At 64.0% G+C, this 20,011-nt stretch overlaps 3 protein-coding genes across 7 annotated transcripts in view; all 3 read left to right on the forward strand.

Annotated features, from left to right (window-relative positions):
* Positions 1-1,741, forward strand: part of PIP5K1C (phosphatidylinositol-4-phosphate 5-kinase type 1 gamma) — a 39,565-nt gene extending 37,824 nt beyond the window's left edge. For 2 of the 4 annotated variants that reach the window (XM_032203831.1, XM_032203832.1), the window contains 2 exons: positions 877-960; positions 1,354-1,741. In XM_032203831.1, coding sequence (XP_032059722.1) covers positions 877-960; positions 1,354-1,356 — 87 coding nt within the window. In that variant the 3' untranslated portion in view covers positions 1,357-1,741. The remainder of the gene's footprint in view (positions 1-876; positions 961-1,353) is intronic. The other 2 variants (XM_032203833.1, XM_032203835.1) reach the window with 1 other exon arrangement.
* A 3,809-nt stretch (positions 1,742-5,550) lies between these two features.
* Positions 5,551-10,907, forward strand: CACTIN (cactin, spliceosome C complex subunit). Its single transcript, XM_032203819.1, has 10 exons — positions 5,551-5,775; positions 6,378-6,864; positions 7,401-7,496; positions 7,935-8,080; positions 8,164-8,326; positions 8,419-8,536; positions 8,779-8,971; positions 9,298-9,420; positions 9,562-9,830; positions 10,233-10,907. The coding sequence occupies exons 1-10, from the start codon at positions 5,582-5,584 to the stop codon at positions 10,721-10,723; spliced, it is 2,280 nt and encodes a 759-aa protein (XP_032059710.1). The 5' UTR covers positions 5,551-5,581; the 3' UTR covers positions 10,724-10,907.
* A 2,399-nt stretch (positions 10,908-13,306) lies between these two features.
* TBXA2R (thromboxane A2 receptor) lies at positions 13,307-19,855 on the forward strand. 2 transcript variants are annotated; one of them, XM_032203822.1, is made up of 3 exons: positions 13,307-13,399; positions 17,921-18,840; positions 19,389-19,855. In XM_032203822.1, exons 2-3 carry the CDS (start codon positions 18,016-18,018, stop codon positions 19,656-19,658), a joined length of 1,095 nt encoding a protein of 364 aa, XP_032059713.1. In that variant the 5' UTR covers positions 13,307-13,399; positions 17,921-18,015; the 3' UTR covers positions 19,659-19,855. The 2 variants fall into 2 exon arrangements, with proteins under 2 accessions (XP_032059713.1, XP_032059711.1); XM_032203820.1 differs by lacking the exon at positions 13,307-13,399 and adding an exon at positions 15,283-15,345.
* The last annotated feature ends 156 nt before the right edge of the window (positions 19,856-20,011 follow it).

The raw sequence follows: 20,011 nt of genomic DNA on the forward strand, positions 1-20,011 counted from the left end.
CTGGGCCATGGGGCCAGCTTCCACCCCTGATACGGGGGCACCTCTGGAGCCAGCAGAGCCACTTTGCAGTGCAGGTGGGTCCCCCAGGAGTCACCAGCCCTTGAACCTGCCAGGATTTCTGTGCTGAGTCAGAAGCAGAAGCGTTTTGTCACACCGGTGCCCAGAGCTGTGCTAACTGGCTCCCACCACACACATCCCCTTCCCCCACATTATTCCCAAGATCCAGTTGTGTTTTGCCTCCTTTGTTGTACCTGTTCTCATCACCCCCTCTGCTGTCTCCAAGGCTCTCAGTGGGAACTAACTGGTTCCTTTCTGTGCCCACCACCCACCATGATCCAACCCACCCGTCTGCTGCCTTGCTTGGCCTGCAGGGAAGGGGGAAGGCACAGCAAACCAGGTCAGGTTCCACTGTAAAAGCCCTCCTGGACACTCGAGATGCCAATTTGTAGCACGCCTGGGGCTCAGAAGATGGGGTTTGGTAGCTGAGAGTGGGTAGCAGGAACCAGGAGCTCTGTCCCTGCCCCTAGGTAAGTCGCTTGCCGTGTCTCCTGGTTTCTCTGGGGTCAGGGTGATGCTGTGGCAGGGAGCTGGGGCTTCCCTGGCATTTCCAAAGCACTCAGATCTGTCCCTGCACGAGGAGAGGTTGTCCCATGTCCCAGAAGGTAGGGAGCAGGTAGGTACCGAGGCTGAGGAAGGCTCCTCTGCTGAGACCCAGCACTGAGCTCAGTTCTCTCCCTCCAGGCGGACAGCTGTTCTTACTGTATTGTTTCCTACTCTTTTATTTTCTCCTTTTATTTTTTCCTCTTCTCTCCTTTGCTCCCTGCTCTGCTGCTGCTCTCCTTGCATTCTCCCCGCCGTCTCTGGCCACTCTGGCAGCCGACAGACGAGAGGAGTTGGGTTTACTCCCCGCTCCACTATAGCGCTCAGCTCCACTCTGTCTCCGATGAGGAGAGCGATACAGTAAGTGTACAAGAAGCACGTGCTGGGTGCCCGGTGGGTCAAGGTCGGACCTTGCGCTCCCTCTGCAAGCTGGCCTTGCAGGGGGAGCTGCTGTGGCCTCTGTGCAGCATGGGGCTCTTGCATGGCCGCGGCGGAGCCCTGCTGCAGCTCGGCTCAGCTCTGTGGCAGCAGGTGAGGGCTGCTGCGCTGGCAGAGACCCCTTCGGCTCGGCAGGGGTTGAGTGCAGTGAAAGCTCGGGGGTCTGAAGTTCTCCAGACGCGTTGTTGTTACTGGGATGCAAAAGAAGCAAGTTGCCCTCTTCGTGCTCGTTGTGGCTCTGGGGATTTGGCTGGGCTCAGACCAGATGCAGGGCGGATGCACGGGTGTTGACTCTCTTTTCTCTGCCTCTTGCAGTAATCTCTATGCAGACACAGAAGCCCCAGAGAGCAGCGATTCCCTCTGCAGGTCGATGTGTTCCCTTTTCGTTGATGCAGCCGTTCCAGTGGGATGGGGAAGAGCTTGCCGACACCAGTATTGCTGCACTGCAGGATCCCGGGCACTGCATTTCAGAAAGGAGCAAAACTATAACCGTCTATTTCTACTTATCCCAGATGTGGGCAGCAAAGAAACCACCCACTCACCTCACCCACAGCTCCCAACGGAGACATCCAGCTGGGTGTAGAGAATCCTGGGTAGTAACACAGTGTTTTCCAGATGTGCACTACCGTAGCTACCTATCCATGTGTAATACTGTGAACCTTTTTAATTTTTTAATCATGTATTTATTTCTTTTATCTTTGCACAGAGACAGCACAAATGTGCTTTTTTAAACATTTAGTTTACTGCACTTTTTTTTTTTTTTTTTTTTTTTTTTTGGTTGTCATATATTTGTGCATCAGAAAGGAGGGTGAGACCTCACTGGAGAATTAATTGGTAGGAGCACGTTGCTGGGGAGGGCAGGGACCGGAGTGGCAGCAGCGTGGCCTGACCAACTGATGGAGTCGGGAGGTGTGAGGCTGTCCAGGCTCTGCCACGGTTTTGCCGAGTGACCTAAGGCAAGTCACTTAACCACTCTGTGCCTCGGTTCCCCTGTGCTGATGGGTGTGCAGTTCCCACTTCCGTTAAAGCACTTAAAGCCTGGGATGAAAGGTGCTATGTAAATGCCATGTATTAAAGGCCATCGAGTAGAATTGCTCCCACGTTACAGTAGTCCAAAGTAGCCATGCCAATTCACTTGGATTCAAAAATCGCTAGTGACTTCTCTAGATCTGTGACACTGTGTGGGGGAAGCAAGCGATTCCTGGCAACGCTGATGTGGTCACCTCGGCTCTCTGGACGTCGCAACGGCTTCAGCCTTCACCTTCACGCTGCTGTCACCCCGTCCCTCTGTGCTTGGGAGCCCACGCTTCGTCCCGCCGGCCGCGCCAGGCATGGACAGATGAGGACTGGGCGCCTCCAGGGACCGTCCCCGCTCTGCCAGCCCCGGCGTGGCTCGCCCGGACCCCGCATCCCACTGGAGCCACTTAGCACCTCGCATGCTCACGGGTGTATCCGACCGCCAGTGACTCGGGGGTCGCGGACACTGGGTTCACACGTATCCTCCGTACCTCAGGGCAGTCAGGGAGCTGCGTGCACGTCCACGCCTGCTGGAGGCAGAAACCAGGCACCTGGCTCCAGCACCCGGGTGCGCCGGGCGGTGTTGTGTGCATGGACTCTGTTGGACAGACAGCTGGGTGACTCGGACGTTGTCTGTGGCAGTGTCTGCTGTTGGAAATCGCTGCTTCGGATGTCTGAGACACGGATAGTTTGCTCTTTGAGGGCTGCGCGCTGTAGCCAAGACAAGATTTGGTGTCACTTGGCAGTGCTCGGTTTAGGCTCGTCCTTCTGTCAGCAGGACACCGTAGCATCTTGAACTCCAGCAGTCCCATCCTCTCCCAGAGAGAAGAAATGGAACCCTTTAGACGAGGAGGAGACAGGTCTTGTTTGTGTGCTTTACATGCCAAGAGAGGGGGTCAAAATCTCTTTATTCTCATCACAATCTTCAGCTGTCCTTGGGATTCCTTGTAGAGGAGTGTAGAAGAGGAACCCTCCTTCTGGGGCTCTGTCCCTTTCCATCTGTCTTCGCAGCAGCACTCAGGACTGGTTCATTCAGGTCCCAGAAGGTAACCAGGCTGGTGGGAAGCTCTTCCCCTCTGCGAGGTGATGAAGTTGGCGAGGATCTTTGTGAATTGACATTGTTTCTTGCCTAGAAGTACGGGACCCAAACTTCACCCCATGCCTGCAGATGCTGAAGGCTGTACGGTGTGCTGCTCTCGGAGTGCAGGCTGGGGGTCTTGCAAGCTGCTGCCATTAGATGTATCCATGTATTTACCAAATAATCTATCAAAAGTCTTTCAAGACATTCTCCCCTTTCAGTCGCTACTTGACAGCTTGTTCATCCAGCTCGTGGCATCGCTCCATGACAGCCCCTTCAGTAGGCTGGGGAACAGCTCCCAACCCACCCCATCTCCCTGTGCCAGCCCGGGGGGGTGCTGCAGGCTGCGTGTTCGGCGCTGCGGGGGGCTCAGTAGTTGGGCAGAGGGGAGCCGGGAGTAGTGCAATACCTACAGACTAACGTGCCTCTGGGCTGAAAGCGTGAGGCTGCAAAATGCTGGAAATTCAGCCTTTGTTTCCTCCAGAAGCCCGATGCTGCACTTGGAGAGGCCGGAGGAGGCCGTGTCCCTTCTGCATCTTCAGGTGTCGTTCTCGGGCGCTGCGCTGGGGAACGCAGCCCTGGGAGGGAGCCGGGAGGCTGGGCTCAGCCGAGCCCCAGCTGCACGGGCACCTCCTGGGGTTAGCTGCAGCAGGCCTTTCCCACCAACGAAAATCAAGCATCTTGTTAAAGATGGTTCAGGCATCACTGAAATCAGGACTTCTTTCCTTCCCTGCATTTCAGGGGTCTCTAAAGCTGCTTAGCCTCTGTGCAGGAAGTGTCTGAGCCCAACCTTCATAGAGTATCCCGGTGAATGAACTTTGCAGGCTCAAGCTAGCTTGGTCCCAGAAGATATGGGGAAGCCCAAATCTCCTTTTGCAGCACGTTCATTCCAACTGTTGTCGTTCTTCAGGTGTCCAGGCTTTTTGAGACAATCCTTCTGTGTGCAATCCTACAATGCTGAACCCTTTGGAGCGAGCAGGTCTGTAAAAGATGAGAGCAAAGGGATGGGAGCAACTTTGTCAATGTGAGTGGGGAAAAAAGAGCCTTCTTTTAGGGAGATGCTGATCCCAAATGGAAACTATTCCTTGCCAGGCCCATGCACACTTCCTGCTATCATCTCCTGCGCAGGTGTCTGTGCTGGAGAGCAGCTGAGCCTTCACAAGGCTACAGGACGCTGGGGTTCAAAGCTTGCTCCTTACCCACCTCTCTGTGCTATTCCTGCCCACTGCAGTGGGGGAGCACTGGGGCACTGGGGGACACTTCCCATGCCTTGTCAGTGCTGCCTTTGCAGGGCATAGCAGAGTCGGAGGAAGGGAAGGACTGGGTCTTGCCCTTAGGAAAGATCCTCAGCCCTTCTCTGGGGAGGAGAGCCCTTGCCCCTCCTTGGCCTGAGCATCTCAGCTGTGTGCCCAGCTCACCTGCGGAGCAGGTCGTGTGTGTTTTTGCTAGGGCTTTCTCTAGTGCCCCAGAAGATCGCTGCCTAGTGCTGTCACCAGCGTACCCCTACATCTCGAAAAAGGCACCGCATCTCCTGCTGCTCCACGGGCGCAGGACTCGAGGGCTCCAGGGCTGTTTCTGCTTTCAGCCACCGCCGCCTCCTTGATGCCTGGCTCAGCCACGTGTGCACGTTGGCTCCGGGCACGGGGCTGGCACCGTTGTGGCAGGGCCTGGGTCACCCTCGGTGCCCGCTGGGCTCCCGAAATGTGCCATGGCCCTGCACAGCACCCTCCGCTCCCCGCTCAGCGTCACCTCCAGCTCTTTGCCCAGCCGGACAAAAGCCGTGGCCCCCAGGCCCTGGCTCGTGTCTGATTTTCTCTCTGTTGCTGTCGACATTAGCCCCGGGTCTCCTCTATCGGATGCTCGTGCTCCCGCTCATTTCCCACGTCCGCTCCGTGCGTGCACCGTGTAATGAATGTATGTAATTAGGGGGGGCCGAAATGGGATGCCGACCGGGGGTGTTGTCATGGCTCTCTTCTTTATTATTTTTTTTGGGGGGGTGAAAGGTTACGTCATGAGCGGTTTTTTTCTTTTCCTCGTTCTGTTGTTTTTTTTTTTGTTGGTTGGTTGGTTTTTTTTCGTTTCCTCCTCGTGGGGAGCCCTTTTCCAGAGAACTGTAAGTTGATGCTTTCTGTCCTCGGCTCTGTGATAAAGCGTTTCTGTGTGTGCTGTGCACAGCGCGCGGCTCTGCCTCGTCTCAGCGCCCTCACTGCCGCGCCCCGCCCCGCGCGGGCATTTTGGGGTAAAAAACGAGAAAAAAAAAAAAAAAAAAAAAAAAAAAAAAAAAAAAAAAAAAAGGGGGGAGGGAAATAAATAAATAAACAGATAAATAAATAAATAAATAAATCAAACACCGATCGCGGGCCCGCCCCTCCCGTGGGCCGGGCCTGGCACCGGGGCCTCGCGGCGGAGCTGCCCGGGGCCGCCTGCGCCCAGCCGGGAGCGGGGCCGATGGGCTCCGGGTCGCGCAGCCCCGGCCGGCGGCACCGGGACCGGGACCGGGATCGGGATCGGGATCGGGATCGGGATCGGGATCGGGATCGGGACCGGGACCGGGAGCGCTCCGGGAGCGGGGAGAGGCGGAGGCGCCGCAGCCGGAGCCGGAGCCGGAGCGGGGGGCGCCGCCGCCGGGAGCAGAGCTCGGGGTGAGCGGGGGGGAACCGGGCCCGGGGCGGCCGGGCCTTGCTGGGGGAGGGCCGGGCCGTGTCGGGGACCGGGACCGGGACCGGGCCGTGCGGGAGGAACCGGGCCCTGCCGGGGGGGACCGGGCCCGGGCCTTGCGCCGGGGCCTGGGCCCGGTGCGGCCTTGTCCCGGGGGCGGCGGGGAGCGGGGCCTGGCTGCGGCCGGGCCCGGAGGGAGCCCGGCTCGGTGCGGCCGGGGCTCGGCGCCGTGACCGCGGCCCCCAGCGGCCTCCCACCGGACACAGCGAGCTCGGGGGCTCGGCCGGGCCCAGCCGGGCCTGGGAGGCCCCAGGGAAGGCCCCAGGGGGGGCAGGAGCCGCCGGGCGCCCACCCGGCCCCGGAGCCCCCCGGGGAGGGCACGGAGCCTTTGTGGGAGTGTGGTGCGGGGGGCGAGTACCGGGCTCGGAGCCTGTTTGGGTTTTCTCGGCCCCGCTGTTGGGTCTTGCTGGGGCTCAGGACAGGCCGTGCCCTGCCCGTGGTGGGGCAACGCGCTCCCCTCCTGGGGCAATGCGTCTGCACCGAGCCTGCAATCGTCAATTGAAATGTGGCTTCCCCCCTCCCGCAGCTCGGACTCTGAGGATGAGAGACACAAATGGAAGAAGAAAAGCAAAAGCAGGGACCAGCACCATAAAAGCCAGAAGAAACACCGCTCGCGGTCCCGGGGTCGCTCCTCCAGCTCGGGCTCTGAGCGAGAGCGAGACAAGAGGCGAGCCCGGAGCAGAGAGAGGCGGAGGAGAAGAGATGGCTCCAAGTCCTCCGTGTCCTCAGTCAGCTCTCCCTCCCCACCGCGTTCCCGCGGCCGGGAGGAGTCGGGGCAGCAGCTGAGCCTTCAGGAGCGCTTGAGGATGAAGGAGGAGAAGAAGAAGCAGGCTGCGCTCATGAAGGCCTTGGAGACCCCAGAGGAGAAGCGGGCTCGACGGCTGGCTAAGAAGGAGGCCAAGGAGAGGAAAAAGCGGGAGAAGATGGGGTGGGGAGAGGAGTACATGGGTTACACCAACACCGACAATCCCTTTGGGGACAACAACCTGCTGGGCACTTTCATCTGGAGCAAGGTGAGCGCCCAGTCCACACCTCTGTCACAAGAGGCTGCTCTGAACGCTGGCTTACAGGAGATTGTGTTCCTGTGGCTGCTGTGGGGGGTCCACAGAGCAGTGGGGTGTCAGGAGGGACTTTGCTTGAGGTGGGAATCTCTGAAACACTACAAGGAGCCACATGAGAGCAGTGCTGTCATCTAGGGCAGCAGCTGCATGTTCCTGAAAAACTCTGCAGGGCTTCACGTCTGTTATTGTGAAGACCAATGTTTGTAGTCAGGGCTGTGGGATGCGGAGATGGGTCAGGGTACAGGAGGGGCTGCCTGGGAGCTGAGAGTTGGGGAGTGTTCCCTGCTCGTGTTGCTGCTCACCAGGTGGGGTGGACATCCTGGGTGAACCTGGGTTTTGCTGAGAAGCTGCAGGAGTAGGATTTGAGGGAGTCAGGGGTCTTGACAGGATGAGAGCCCATTAGAGCAGCACAAATGGGTGATTGTTGCCACTTGAGAGGCTGTAGAGGCTGCTTGGTTTCATGACTCCTCTTGGCCACTCTGTTTCAGGCGCTGGAGAAAAAGGGGATCAGCCACCTGGACGAGAAGGACCTGAAGGAGAGGAACAAACGAATCCAGGAGGACAACCGTCTGGAGCTGCAGAAGGTGGGAGCAGAAGCCCCCTCCCTCCCACTGCCTGGCACAGGTCCCCATGGACAGCCCAGTTCTTCCAGCTGCTCCCGGCCCATCCTGAAAGTTCCCTTGATCTCTCTGGGGGAGCCCATGGCTATAAGACGTGGGTGCCACGCAGCCCTCACTTCTGTTCGGGGGTGAGATTTTCTCCTTGGGGCTGAAACCAGCTCGGGAGGTGCTGGTGAAGACAAATGCCAGGTCACTGCAGTGCAGCGTGGTCGTGCCCATGTCCCCTGTCCTCCGAAGGTTTGGCAGGGAGCAGTGGGCAGCTGGCTCTGGTGCTGGCTCTCCTGGTGCAGAGCTCCTGGCTCTCCGGGATGATTGTGGGGGCTGAGGCAGCTCAGTGAGTGTGGTTATGGTGGTGTCCTGCAGGAGGCTGGCAGCCTCACGTCTCGCTCTGTCCCTGAGCAGGTGAAGCAGCTGCGCCTGGAGCGAGAGAGGGAGAAAGCGATGCGTGAGCAGGAGCTGGAGATGCTGCAGCGGGAGAAGGAGGCGGAACACTTCAAAACCTGGGAGGAGCAGGAGGACAACTTCCACCTGCAGCAGGCCAAGCTGCGGTGGGTGGGCAGCTTCGTGGGGTCAGGCTGGTGGGGAGCAGAGGTCGGCAGGCACCGCTCACTGTGCCTCTCCTCTCACACAGGTCTAAGATCCGGATTCGGGACGGGAGGGCGAAACCCATCGACCTCCTGGCCAAGTACATCAGTGCGGAGGATGACGATCTGGCTGTGGAAATGCACGAGCCCTACACCTTCCTGAACGGCCTGACCGTCTCTGACATGGAGGATTTGGTGGAGGACATTCAGGTACCGCTCTGTGGCCTCTGCGCCCTGCCTGTGGCTGAGCTCAGGCCGTGACACGGAGCGGGTCCCTGATGTCTCCTGTCCCCTGCCTGCAGGTTTACATGGAGCTGGAGCAGGGCAAGAACGTGGATTTCTGGAGGGACATGACCATCATCACGGAGGATGAAATAGCCAAGCTCCGCAAGCTGGAGGCCTCTGGGAAAGGAGGCCCAGGTAAGCAGGAGGCCAAGAGCCTGGCGTGGATGTTGGGGGGAGTGAGAACAGCGGGTAACGAACGGCGCGGGGTCTGCCGCAGGCTCTCAGGCTTGCAGAGTTGCTGCTGGAGGATGTGATGGATGGAGGCTGTGGATGTGGCAGCCGTCCCCTGCCGGGCTCCAGCTGTTCGGTGAAGCCCAGGAGCGCCTGAGTGTGTGAGCGCTCAGAGGCTGACCGGTCGCCCTTGCCTGCCTGTGCAGGGGAGCGGCGGGATGGCGTCAACGCCTCCGTCAGCTCGGACGTGCAGTCCGTGTTCAAGGGGAAGACCTACAACCAGCTGCAGGTGCTGTACCAGGGCATCGAGAGCAAGATCCGGGCAGGAGGGCCCAACCTCGACATCGGATACTGGGAGAGCCTGCTGCAGCAGCTGAAGGCCTACATGGCTCGGGCCAGGTGAGAGCAGGGACGGTGCCGGGTCAAAGGTGTGGAAGGGGACAGCGCAGAGCTGCCGTGAGCAGAGCTGGGGAGGCCCAAACCCATGGTCACGGTGTGGGGATATTATGCCTTTTCCAAGCTGTTGCTTCTTCCAAGTGGGAAGAAGGGCAGGACAATCAGTCCCTTCTCAAAAGGCGATGTTTAAGGTGAGATCCTCAGGGGGGAAGCTGACTGGAGGGTTATTCAGCCCAGAACTGTAAAAAAACAAATTTCAGGCCAGAGTGGTGTGTGTCCCAGCCATGGGCATGCAGGGTGTGACCTGATGGCTCATCTACCCCTCGCAGGCTGCGGGAGCGGCACCAGGACGTGCTGCGGCAGAAGCTGTACAAGCTGAAGCAGGAGCAGGGCGTGGAGAGCGAGCCGCTCTTCCCCATCATCAAGCGGGAGCCGGTCTCCCCCAGCGACAGGTATGCAGCCCCCTCCTTGGGGAGCACAGCCCTCAGCCTCCCCCTCGGGCACCCAGGACAGAAGGTGCAGCCTCGTGCTCCCACAGACAAACCTCGGGGAGCCAAGGGCACCGTCTCCATCCCCCGTTGTCTTCCCTGCAGGCTGGACCCAGAGGAGAGCCTTGTGGTACAGCCGGGGCCGTCCTCAGAGCCAGAGGCTGAGCAGGATGCAGAGGTCAAAGGAGAGGCAGAGGGGGAAGCCGTGTTGATGGAGGAGGACCTGATCCAGCAGAGCCTGGACGACTACGATGCGGGGAAGTACAGCCCCCGGCTGCTGGGCCCCAACGAGCTGCCCTTCGACGCGCACGTGCTGGAGGCTGAGGAGGACATGCACCGGCTGCTGCTGCTGCGCCAGCAGCTCCAGGTCACAGGTAGGAGCCCCGATGGCCTCGTGGCCTCGCCTGGCACGGGGGGCACACGCGTGCCCTGGGGTGCAGGGCTGGAGGGGGGGGATGCTCCTCTTGGAAAAGGACAAATGCTGGGGCTGGAGCATGCACCCAGAGCTGGCCCAGCAGAGGGATTCACCGGGTCCTGAAGGGGGACGCAGCCCGGACTGCTGGCGTTCCCTGTGGGTGCCCAAATCAGCTCCCTCCCTCTCCCCAACACACCATTCAAGCTGCAGACAAGTGGGAAGGGTATTTTGGATGAATTTCCCAGCACCCACCAGGTCTCCATGTCCAGCACATCCCCAGCCCGGCCCCTCCTGCCCCTTCCCCACACACCCCGGGCCCGCTCGGCGCTGCGGGGCCAGCCCTCACCTCTCCTCCCTGCAGGTGATGCCACCGAGAGCACCGACGACATCTTCTTCAGGAAGGCCAAGGAGGGCATGGGCGCGGACGAGGCGCAGTTCAGCGTGGAAATGCCCCTCACGGGCAAGGCTTACCTCTGGGCTGACAAGTACCGGCCCCGCAAGCCTCGCTTCTTCAACCGGGTGCACACGGGCTTCGAGTGGAACAAGTACAACCAGACCCACTACGACTTCGACAACCCCCCGCCCAAGATCGTGCAGGGCTACAAGTTCAACATCTTCTACCCCGACCTCATCGACAAGCGCTCTACGCCCGAATACTTCCTGGAGGCCTGCCAGGACAACAAGGACTTTGCCATCCTGCGCTTCCACGCCGGGCCGCCCTACGAGGACATCGCCTTCAAGATCGTCAACCGGGAGTGGGAGTATTCCCACCGCCACGGCTTCCGCTGCCAGTTTGCCAACGGCATCTTCCAGCTCTGGTTCCACTTCAAGCGCTACCGTTACCGCAGATGAGGGGCTGCTCTCCCCGCCAGCACAGAGGGTGGGCAGGGGGCTTGTCCCCTTGTCCCACATGCGCTGTTCCATGGACCTGCCCGATGCTTGGCCCAGCGCAGCCTTTTGACCATTTTCCTCATGGCTTTTATCCCGAGGGACCCTGAGACTTTGACACAAATAAATTGGGGTTGTTTAAGCCGTGGCCTCCCTTGCCTGAGCACCCCATGTCCCTCTGTCCCCTGGGGCTGTGCTGTACGCTGCCAGCAGCCAGTATCCTCCTGGGCCAGCACTGGGAGCTCCCCTGGGGCTGTGCAGTGGTGGGGGCGGGGGCTGTCTGTGCCCCTAGCCCCACATGCTGTCCGCCCTGTGGGTTCCCAACGCCTCTTCCAGCCCCACGCCCTCCCCTTGCTCGTGCCAGACCTGTCCAGCCGTGACGTTCCCCAGCTGGAGCCGCGGTGCCCTTTGCTCTGTGAGCACAGCCCCTTGCCCACGGTCCCACCACTGCCGAATTCCCTCGGCCCTGCGCCGCCCCCACAGGCCCCGTTTCTGGCCTTCCCCCGCCTGGCATCCTGCTGCCCCAGCCTGGGAGCACCGCCACCTCCCTCGACCCTGGCTGCAGGATGAAAGGGTTTGGTGGCCAGAAGGCGTCAGCCTCCAGCGGGGAGGAGGAGCGGGGTGTGAGATGTGACCAGGACATCTCCTTACAGGGGAAAATCTGGTTTCTGTGGCACACGGTCCCTCCCCCTGTCCCTGAGTGGTGCTTACTGCCCTGGGCAGACGCACTCCCCAGTACCCCAGGGCTGAGATGGGGCTCCCGGGACCTTCATGGGGACCAGGCGGGGGCTTCTTGGCCTTGGGTTTTGCCTCGCAGCTGGCGATTCCCCCCGTAGCTCACCCTATCCTGCTTCTCCTGGCACTGCTGGCAGGATCCGGCCCTGTGGGAACTCATTTTCAGGAGCGTCCCACAGGCACCATGCATGCCAGGAGCCCAGCCTGCCCCCGGGACTGAGGGGGGATGGACCCCGATCACCTCAGCCCCGCGTGTCCCCAGCCTGCCGGATATCCCCTGGCCGGCAGCAGCGCCGGGACATGTCCCCACGGCCTCTCCTTCCTGTGCGTTATTTAAAGCCGTGGAGCGGCTGCTTGGTGGGGGGGTGTTGAGATCCTGAGGTCAGCACAGGAAGCGTGTGAAGGCCGGGACAGATGGGTTCAGAGCAGAAAGTAGAAAAAAAAAAATAGAAAAAAAAAAGAAGCAAAACCAGCGGTTAGGTGGCCTCTGTGCTTAACCACCCGGCACAGCCCCTGCGCTCTCCGTCACGGACATGGGGGGGGCCGTTCTCAGGTCTCCTGCTGCCACTGGATGTCCCCTGAGGTGGCACGGAGTCCTGACAGTGCCTGTGCTGGTCCTGGAGCAACCTGGGAGCCTGGGGGCAGTGGGACAGGGCTGGTGCCTGGGTGAGCAATGTGGTGGGGGGAAACGCTCTGTCCTGCTCTGGCTGCCCCTGAATTGTCACCGTGTCCCCTCCTGGGCACTGCCGGAGCCACCGCAGCCCCTCCAGGGGCCGGGTCCAGCTGATGCCCAGGGCTTTTTGCTGCCCTGGCAGTTCTCAGTGCCCTTCCCCACCTCTCCAGTATTTGAGAGCCAACCGCCCGCCTCTGCCTCGTCGTGTGCCGTGGTGAAGCCCCATATTGGCTTTGTGGGGGCCGAACTCCTTCTGCTCCCAGAGCCAGCAGCAGCGGGTGGCTGCAGCACCCGGAGGCTCCCTGCCTGCCGCACCCCAAGCCCACATCCTCTGCGCCCCGCACGGGCTGTGGGGGTCACACCCCAGCGGCATCCGCTGCCAGCAGAGCCTCGCAGCTCCACGCCTCGTGGCTCTGGGGCTGTGACAGCACCGTGGGCACGAGGGACGCTCCCGTGTCACTCGCTGGCTTTGGCGCAGGACGGACACACCGCTGCGAGGAGCTCCCCGGTGGCACGCGGGGGCCTGGCTGGGTGGGCACGAGGGGACAGCGGAGGGGGTCACGTCCCCTCGTGCCACAACACGGCCTCAGGTTTGGGACAGCGTGGGGACACTGCGCCCAGACAAACCCCCGGGATGTGGGGACACCCTGGCTGGCTGGGCTGATGTGGGACACGCAGGGACACTGCTGGGGACACCCAAAAACCCGTCCCCTCCCCATCCATCCCGCAGCCTCCCCATTCCCCGGGGGTGGCACCGGTGGCCCCTCGGCGGTGGCAGCTCGGTGGGGCCGGGGGTGCCGCAGCCGTGCAGTGGGGACAGGCGAGGCCGTGGCCACGTCCACGCGTGTCCGTGTCCCACGCGTGGGGGCCGGGCCGGGCTCAGCCCCCGCTGACTCAGCACCGGGGATGCTGCGGGGGGCGCAGCGGGGGCGGCCCCGGGGCAGGGCCGGGGGGGAGCGGGGTTGGGGGGCGCGGGGACACGCGTGGGTGCTTGGAGGGGGGGGCGGTGGTGCCGGGTCCGGCCCCGTTCGGGGCTCGTGGGGGGGGGGGGGGGGGGGGGGGGCCGGGGGGGGGGGGGGGGGGGGGGGGGGGGGGGGGCAGGGGGGGGGGCTCCAAGCCCGGCCCTTCCCCCGCGGGGCTGAGCCGAGCGGGGCTGAACGGAGCCGTGCGGGGATGAACTGAACCGAGCCGGGGTGCGCCCCCCCCGTCCAGCCTCCGCGCATCGCCTCGAGGTAGGGCCCGGGGGCACTGGGGGGGCCGGGCTGGGGGCGTCCCCCCCCCCCGCCTGTCCTGGGAGCGGCCCCGAGGCGGGGGGGGGGGCGGAAAGGGGCCGTGGAGGGGTCGCGGGGGTGCGGCACGGAGGGGGGGGATCAGACAAAGAGAGCACACGGAGGGGGTGGGCGGAGGGGCCGGGGGGGGCAGAGCGGGGGGCTTCAGCCGAGGGGCTGGGACGGACGGACAGAGGGGCTGGGAGAGATGGACAGACCCCAGGGCTGGGACAGGCGGACGGGGGGGCTGGGGTGGGTGATGAAGGGGCTGAGGTGGCTGCACAGACGGCAGGCGGACAGACAGAGGGGCTGCACGGGGCTGGCCGGGCCGATACGGGCTGCCTTACACACACAGCGGGGCTGGATGAGCCGGGGGGAGCGGTGCCCCCCACACCCCCCACGGCACCGCCTGGGAAGACCCCGCGAGGGGCCGGGCAGCGCTGCCTCCTGCCACCCACCCCCCGCTGCCACCGCCAAGTTTGTCACTGGGTGGAGGTGCGGCGGGATGGGACGGGGCAGGGGAGGGACTTTGACACCCCTATGATGCTGGGGCGGGGGCTCCCTGCACCACCCGGCCCCCAGCTCGTGCTCCCAAGGGTGTCCGGGGAGCTGCCACCCCCTGCCCTGCTCCCAGGGACAGGTTGGGAGCAAGATGGGACAGGGACCGTGCTCAGCATCCCCAGGGGACAGCGACGAGCCCCAGGTAGCCCTGACTCCGAGCAGGTTGGGGACCTGCAGCTGGGGACCTCTGCTGTGGGACAGGACAGGGACAGGGACAGGGACAGGGACAGGGACAGGGACAGGGACAGGGACAGGTGCCCGGCTGGGGCTGCCGCCGGTTGTGTCCCTGCTCCCCGTGGCCATCCCCTTCCCGGACAGCCCCCGGGGAAGTCCCCGCTCCAGGCGCCCCCAGCAGCGGGTCACTTTGATGGCTGTGGGTCCAGGGAGGGACCCTGGAGCCCTGCCAGGTCCCCATCCCCATGACGTGGCCGACGCATTTCCCGTCTCGGCCGATGTCCTTGAGCTGATCTGCCCAGAGAGCAGCAGTCCGGGGGCAGCTGCCTTGGGGTCACGTCCAGCCCTGGCAGGGACGGCTGAGCCCAACCGTGTCCCGTGGGCCCACCTGCTGGGGACATCGGGCTGGGGACACTGCACGGAAATTTGGGGCCATCCCTGGAGGGGTCCAGCCAGCAGAGAGGGATGGGACACACACGGGACAAAGTCAAACACCCGCAGCAGGGACCCTGCAGCTCCCAGCACTGCACCCAGTGGGGCAGAGCTCAGGGGTCGCAGTGCTCCCCCTCTCCTCCTGCCCCCCAGCATGATCCTGTCCCAGAGCCCTGCTGCTGCAGCGCCTTCAGCCCAGGGACGTGCTCCCATCTGCCAGGCCCTGCTTTAGGAACCCGCTGCTTTGTGTGCCCGCAGGATGCCCCCTGTCCTGCCCGCCCCCATTCCCAACCCTGCCCAGCACCCATGGGAGTGGTGAACTGGGGCAGGACCCAGGCAGCAGCAGGACCCCTCTGCGTCCCCCCCGTGCTGTCGGTGACGCCTTTTCCTCACTGCCCTCAGAGGTGGCGAGGGCAGAAAGCGGCAGAGGCCAGGCGAGACGCGGCGCATCCCTGGCGAAACGCCGGCCCAGGGGCTCACGCGGCGCCAGAAACCCCATTAGTGCCCGCGCCAGGGCTGCCAACGCAGCCTGCAGCAGCCCATTTAGGAGCCGGCTCCTCTCCTCCGGGATTTTGTCCCAGGATCTCCCCGCTGGGGCTCCTGCTGGCTCCAGCACCCCCAAAGCGGGGCCGAGGCGCGGACTCAGGGTGTCTCCTCCACAGGCGCCTCCTCGTGCGACGGCCACCCCGGATGGGGGGAGATGGCAAGTGAGGAGCCTCTGCCCCGCTCATGAGTCCCTTCCCGTAAGTGCCTCTGCTTTGCTCTGCAGAGCAGCCGGGGCTGGTGGGGTTCGGCTCGGTGACAGCCCTGCGAGCTCTAAATGGGCGCTCTTTAATATTTGATTCCCTCTAAGTGCTGCCCGGCCCTGTGCAGGGTGGCACCGGCTGCTCGGGCTGGCATTGCTGCCGCCCCGTGGTGGAGGCTGCCACAGGATGGGGTCGGATCCTGGCACGTTGCAGGGGTCGGATCCTGGCGGTATTGGGGCTGTGGCCTGCCACAGGGCGTGATGGGCTCGCCTCCTTCCACTTCGGGTGGGTTCGGACCCTGCTGTGCTGGGGCTGTGGGTGCCCTACAAAGCTGCTCGGCAGCCGGGCACATCCCATGACCACAAGACCTCGGGACAATGTAACCCCGCACGCCCCTGGGGGCCCTGCAGCCCCCCCACAGCACGCCACCAGCCTGGCTTTGTGCTTCATGGTGCTGGTGCCCACCCAGCCCCTGTTCTGCCAAGCGACTGAATTCCTCCTGCTGTGCTGCCAGGGCTGGGCGGTCTCGTTAGCAGGAAGGACAGCAGCGGGGACACGGCCAAGTGCTCCCCCAAGCCCTCCCTGCAGGCAGCGATGGGGAAACTGAGGCACGGCTCAGGGGGGAGCTGCTGGGCTCTGGCAGTGCCGAGGCTGCGTGGGGCCAGGGCAGGTGGTTTGCCACAGCAGCCGGCAGCACCGTGGGGCCAGGATGAGTTCACCAGGGCCAGGAGTGCGGGACACGGCCCCATCCCACCGGGGCCTGACTCAGTCCCAAGGGGACCAACACCTTTGGGGCTACTGCTGCGGTCCCTCAGGGCCAGGAGCAAACAAACAGCGGCAAGTTTTCACTCTTGTCTCATGGAAAAAGCTGGGGCCGTCCTCACCCTTCAGCAGTGAGTCACCGCCATGCGCTGCCAGCAGCCCCACATGGCGACGGGGACGGGGTCGGGGATGGGGACAGGGTCACGACACCGCCACCACCCCAGCGTCCTCCCCAGGGGACGGCAGCGGAGCCGGCGGCGGTGCTGCCGTGCCGTGCCGGTGCCACTCGGCACCCCCAACCCCACCGCCCGCCCCACGCCGTGTGTTGCAATCCCTGGCCCCATCCCAGCCCTGGGATCAGCGCGGCGCGGCCGGGCCTTGCCTCCGAGGGCCAAGAAGGGGGCGGCGGGTCGGGGCGCCGAGCGGCTGACGTGGAGCCGGGCTCCCTGGGCTGCGCGGGGCAGGCGGGTGCCAGAGCTGCCGCTGCTGGTTGGGGCCAGCTTGAGGTTAGAGCCGGGGATGGGGCAGGTGGCGGTGGCACCGTGCATGCGGGGGTGACGGGATCGCAGCCATGGGGCCAGCGGCAGCGGCCTCAGCAGTGCCCTGGTCCCGAGGGGCGGCCGGGCAGGGGGAGGTGGTGCCGGGCAGCCTGGGGACGGGGCAGGTGGGTGGGGGGGACATCCCTGTCCTGAGGAATGGGCCCAGTGTCCACGTCCCTCCGGCTGGGGTCGGGTCCAGCTGTGTCTCTGCTTTCTCTGGAAGCGGCTCCACCCTGTCCCGGATCACCCCGTTGCAAACAGGCTGCACTAATTAGCGATGGTGAGAGCTGCCAGATGCTCCCCGGACAGAGGCTGGAGCCCAGCAGGCCTCCGGGGCAGCGCGCCCTCCCCTGTCCCCATGCCACCACCGGGCCAACAGCTCCGGCAGACAGGACGGGGGAACACGAGACCTGGCTGCATCCCCCACACCTGCGGGTGGATGTGCTGGGGTGGGGGGGACACCCAGGATCGTGGGGTGACCCCCCCCCGTGGGTGCCACGTGCGCCGCGTGTCCCCGGGCGCAAAGGTCCCATCTGCGGTCGAGCGAGAGCCACGCGGGCAGGCGGCCACGGGCGCAGGGAGGGGGGAGAAGCTTTTAAACTAATCCTGCTCCAGCCCCACGGCGGGCGTGGAGGATGCGGCCATATCCCTGATCCCGGCTCGGCACGCGGAGCTGGCCCCGTGCCCGGCACACAGCTGGGGTGCAGCAGGGAGGGCGCCCGCCTGGGTGCTGCGGGGCTGGGAACCCCTGGGGACGGATACGGTGACCATGACCACGCTGGCCCTGGGAGCACCAGAGGCTGCACAGAGCCCCCGCCTCATGAGTGCCTCAGTTTCCCCGCCCCGCTGCAGGAATGTGAGGCTGGGGCAGGGGTTTTGCAAGGTTCCTGGTGATGCTGGGCACTGGCAGCGCCCCTGCCCGTGGTCAGGATCCGTCCCAGGCACAGGCACCCAGCCCTATGCCCATGGTGTCTCTGGGGGGGGTCTGGCTGGGACACCCCAGTCTGGGACGGAGCCGTCAGGGAGCCCAGCTGGCAGCAGCACGCGTCGCCAAACAACGAGCACGAGGGGATTAGGGCCTGGTGGCTGCTGGCCCCGTGGCTCGCGGCCGGGGACGGTTAATCCCGGCCAGCTGCGGGGCTGGGGCCGGGCAGCACCCAGGCCCCCACCACGGTATCCCATGGGGCACCCCACATCCACAGGCTGTGGGTGGGTGGCAGGGGTCTTGGCCATGGGGGGAACTGTCCCTAAAACTGCTTTTGTCCCCATAGAGCCACGTGGGATCGGAGCCGGTGCCGGGACCTGGGGGCAGGACGTGCTATGGAGCTGAGCCTGGGGGGTGCCTGAAGCCAGCAGAAGGACCAGGATGGGGTGGGGGGACGCGGAGTTCCCCAACGTGAGCCTGGCTGCCCGGCCGGACACCTGCTTCGGGGTGGTGAACCTCAGCAGCAGCCTCAACGAGACGCAGAAGAAAGCCATCGCCTCGCCCTGGTTCTCCACCGCCTTCGGCCTCATCGGCCTCTGCTCCAACCTCTTCGCCCTCTACGTCCTGCTCAGCTCCTCCCGCAAGCTCACCAGCCGGTCCCGCTCCTCTTTCCTCGTCTTCCTCTGCGGGCTGGTGGTCACAGACTTCATGGGGCTGCTGGTGACGGCCTCGGTCATCATCCCCTACCACTTCATCAAGTTCAACTGGGCCGAGGTGGACCCCGGCTGCCACCTCTGCAACTTCCTCGGCTTCTCCATGGTCTTCTTCGGGCAGTGCCCGCTGCTGCTGGGGGCCACCATGGCCGGCGAGAGGTTCTTCGGCATCAACCACCCCTTCTCCCGCTCCACCAGCATCTCCAAGCGCCGCGCGTGGTCCATCGTGGGGATGGTGTGGGGCTTCTCCTGCCTGCTGGGGCTGCTGCCGGTGCTGGGGCTGGGCCGCTACACGCTGCAGTACCCCGGCTCCTGGTGCTTCCTCACCCTCCTGCCCGACACCGGCAACGCCATCTTCTGCCTGCTCTTCGCCCTGCTGGGCATCTTCTCCGTGGTGCTCTCCTTCATCTTCAACACGGTCAGCGTGGTCACGCTCTGCCGCGTCTACCACGACCGCGAGTCCGTGCAGCGGCGGCGGGACAGCGAGGTGGAGATGATGGTGCAGCTGGTGGGCATCATGATCATCGCCACCATCTGCTGGATGCCGCTCCTGGTGAGGCCCTGGCTTCTGGCGTGGCTCTTTTGGGGGGCCCAGGTCTCAGTGTCCTCCCCATGTCCAGCCTGGTGCCCCCGTGTCCCTCGTGGTGAGGCCACACGGTTTTGGTGCCCCCCTCCTTGTCCCTCATGGTGTGGCTCTGGGAGCTGTCCCCTCGTGTCCCTCCTGGTGAGGTCCTGGTGTCCCCCCCCCATCACTCACAGCAAGGCCCCAGCTCTTGGTGCGCCCCTTCCCAGCCCCTCCTGGTGAAGCCCCTCAATCTTGGTGCCCTCCCCCAGTGCCCCAAGAGGAGGCCCCAGCCCTTGGCGTCCCCCCCACATCCCTTCTGGAGAGACCCTGGGTCTGGACGTGCCCCCTCCCCATCTCTCCACCTGGGGACCTCAACCTCAGTGCAACCCCACGGCCCTCCCCTCCTCATCCTTGCAGTCCCACCGGGTGCCCAAGACCGCGGGTGCCCAACGCGGGACCCCCAGGTCCTGCCCCAAACCCTACAGGGAGCAGTGGGGAGCCCCCGGGGTCATCTCACACCTCCCCTCTCCCCCCAGATCTTCATCATCCAGACCATCCTGCAGCAGCTGCCGGCCGGGGAGCGCGCCCGGACGCTGCCCACGGAGACGCAGAAGCTGCTGCTCATCTACATCCGCATGGTCACCTGGAACCAGATCCTGGACCCCTGGGTCTATATCCTGTTCCGCCGCGCCGTGCTGCAGCGCGTGCACCCGGGGCTGCGCGCCCGGCCCTCCCTGCTCTCCCTCTACCCCGTCCTCAACCCCTCGCTGCGCCGCAAGCTCGCCCAGGAGGCCCGGCTGCAGTAATTTTTTTTTTTTGGGGGGGGATGTAATTTTGATGTAATTTTGATGTAATTTTGGGGAAACAGGGATGGGGGTGAGCGGGACCCCCGCCCCAGCCATGGGAGGTGGGCGCACACAGCCAGGGGTGCAGTGGTTTATTGATGAGTGCTCTCCACGCCGGGCCCCATGAGGCCGGGGGATGCGGTGCCCGGTGGGGTATTGGGGGGGTGGGAGGCATGGGGGTGCTCCCCCCACACCCCCCCGTGTGACCCCTCCCCAATAAAGCGCAGCTTGTGCAGCTCTCCGTGCCTGCTGGGTGCCCCCAGCCCCGCTCCTCCGGGCTCTGCTGTGGGTGCTCGGGTCCTGTTGAGAGGGGG

The sequence above is a fragment of the Aythya fuligula genome, chromosome 26, assembly GCF_009819795.1.
Source record: "Aythya fuligula isolate bAytFul2 chromosome 26, bAytFul2.pri, whole genome shotgun sequence".
Lineage (NCBI taxonomy): Eukaryota > Metazoa > Chordata > Aves > Anseriformes > Anatidae > Aythya > Aythya fuligula.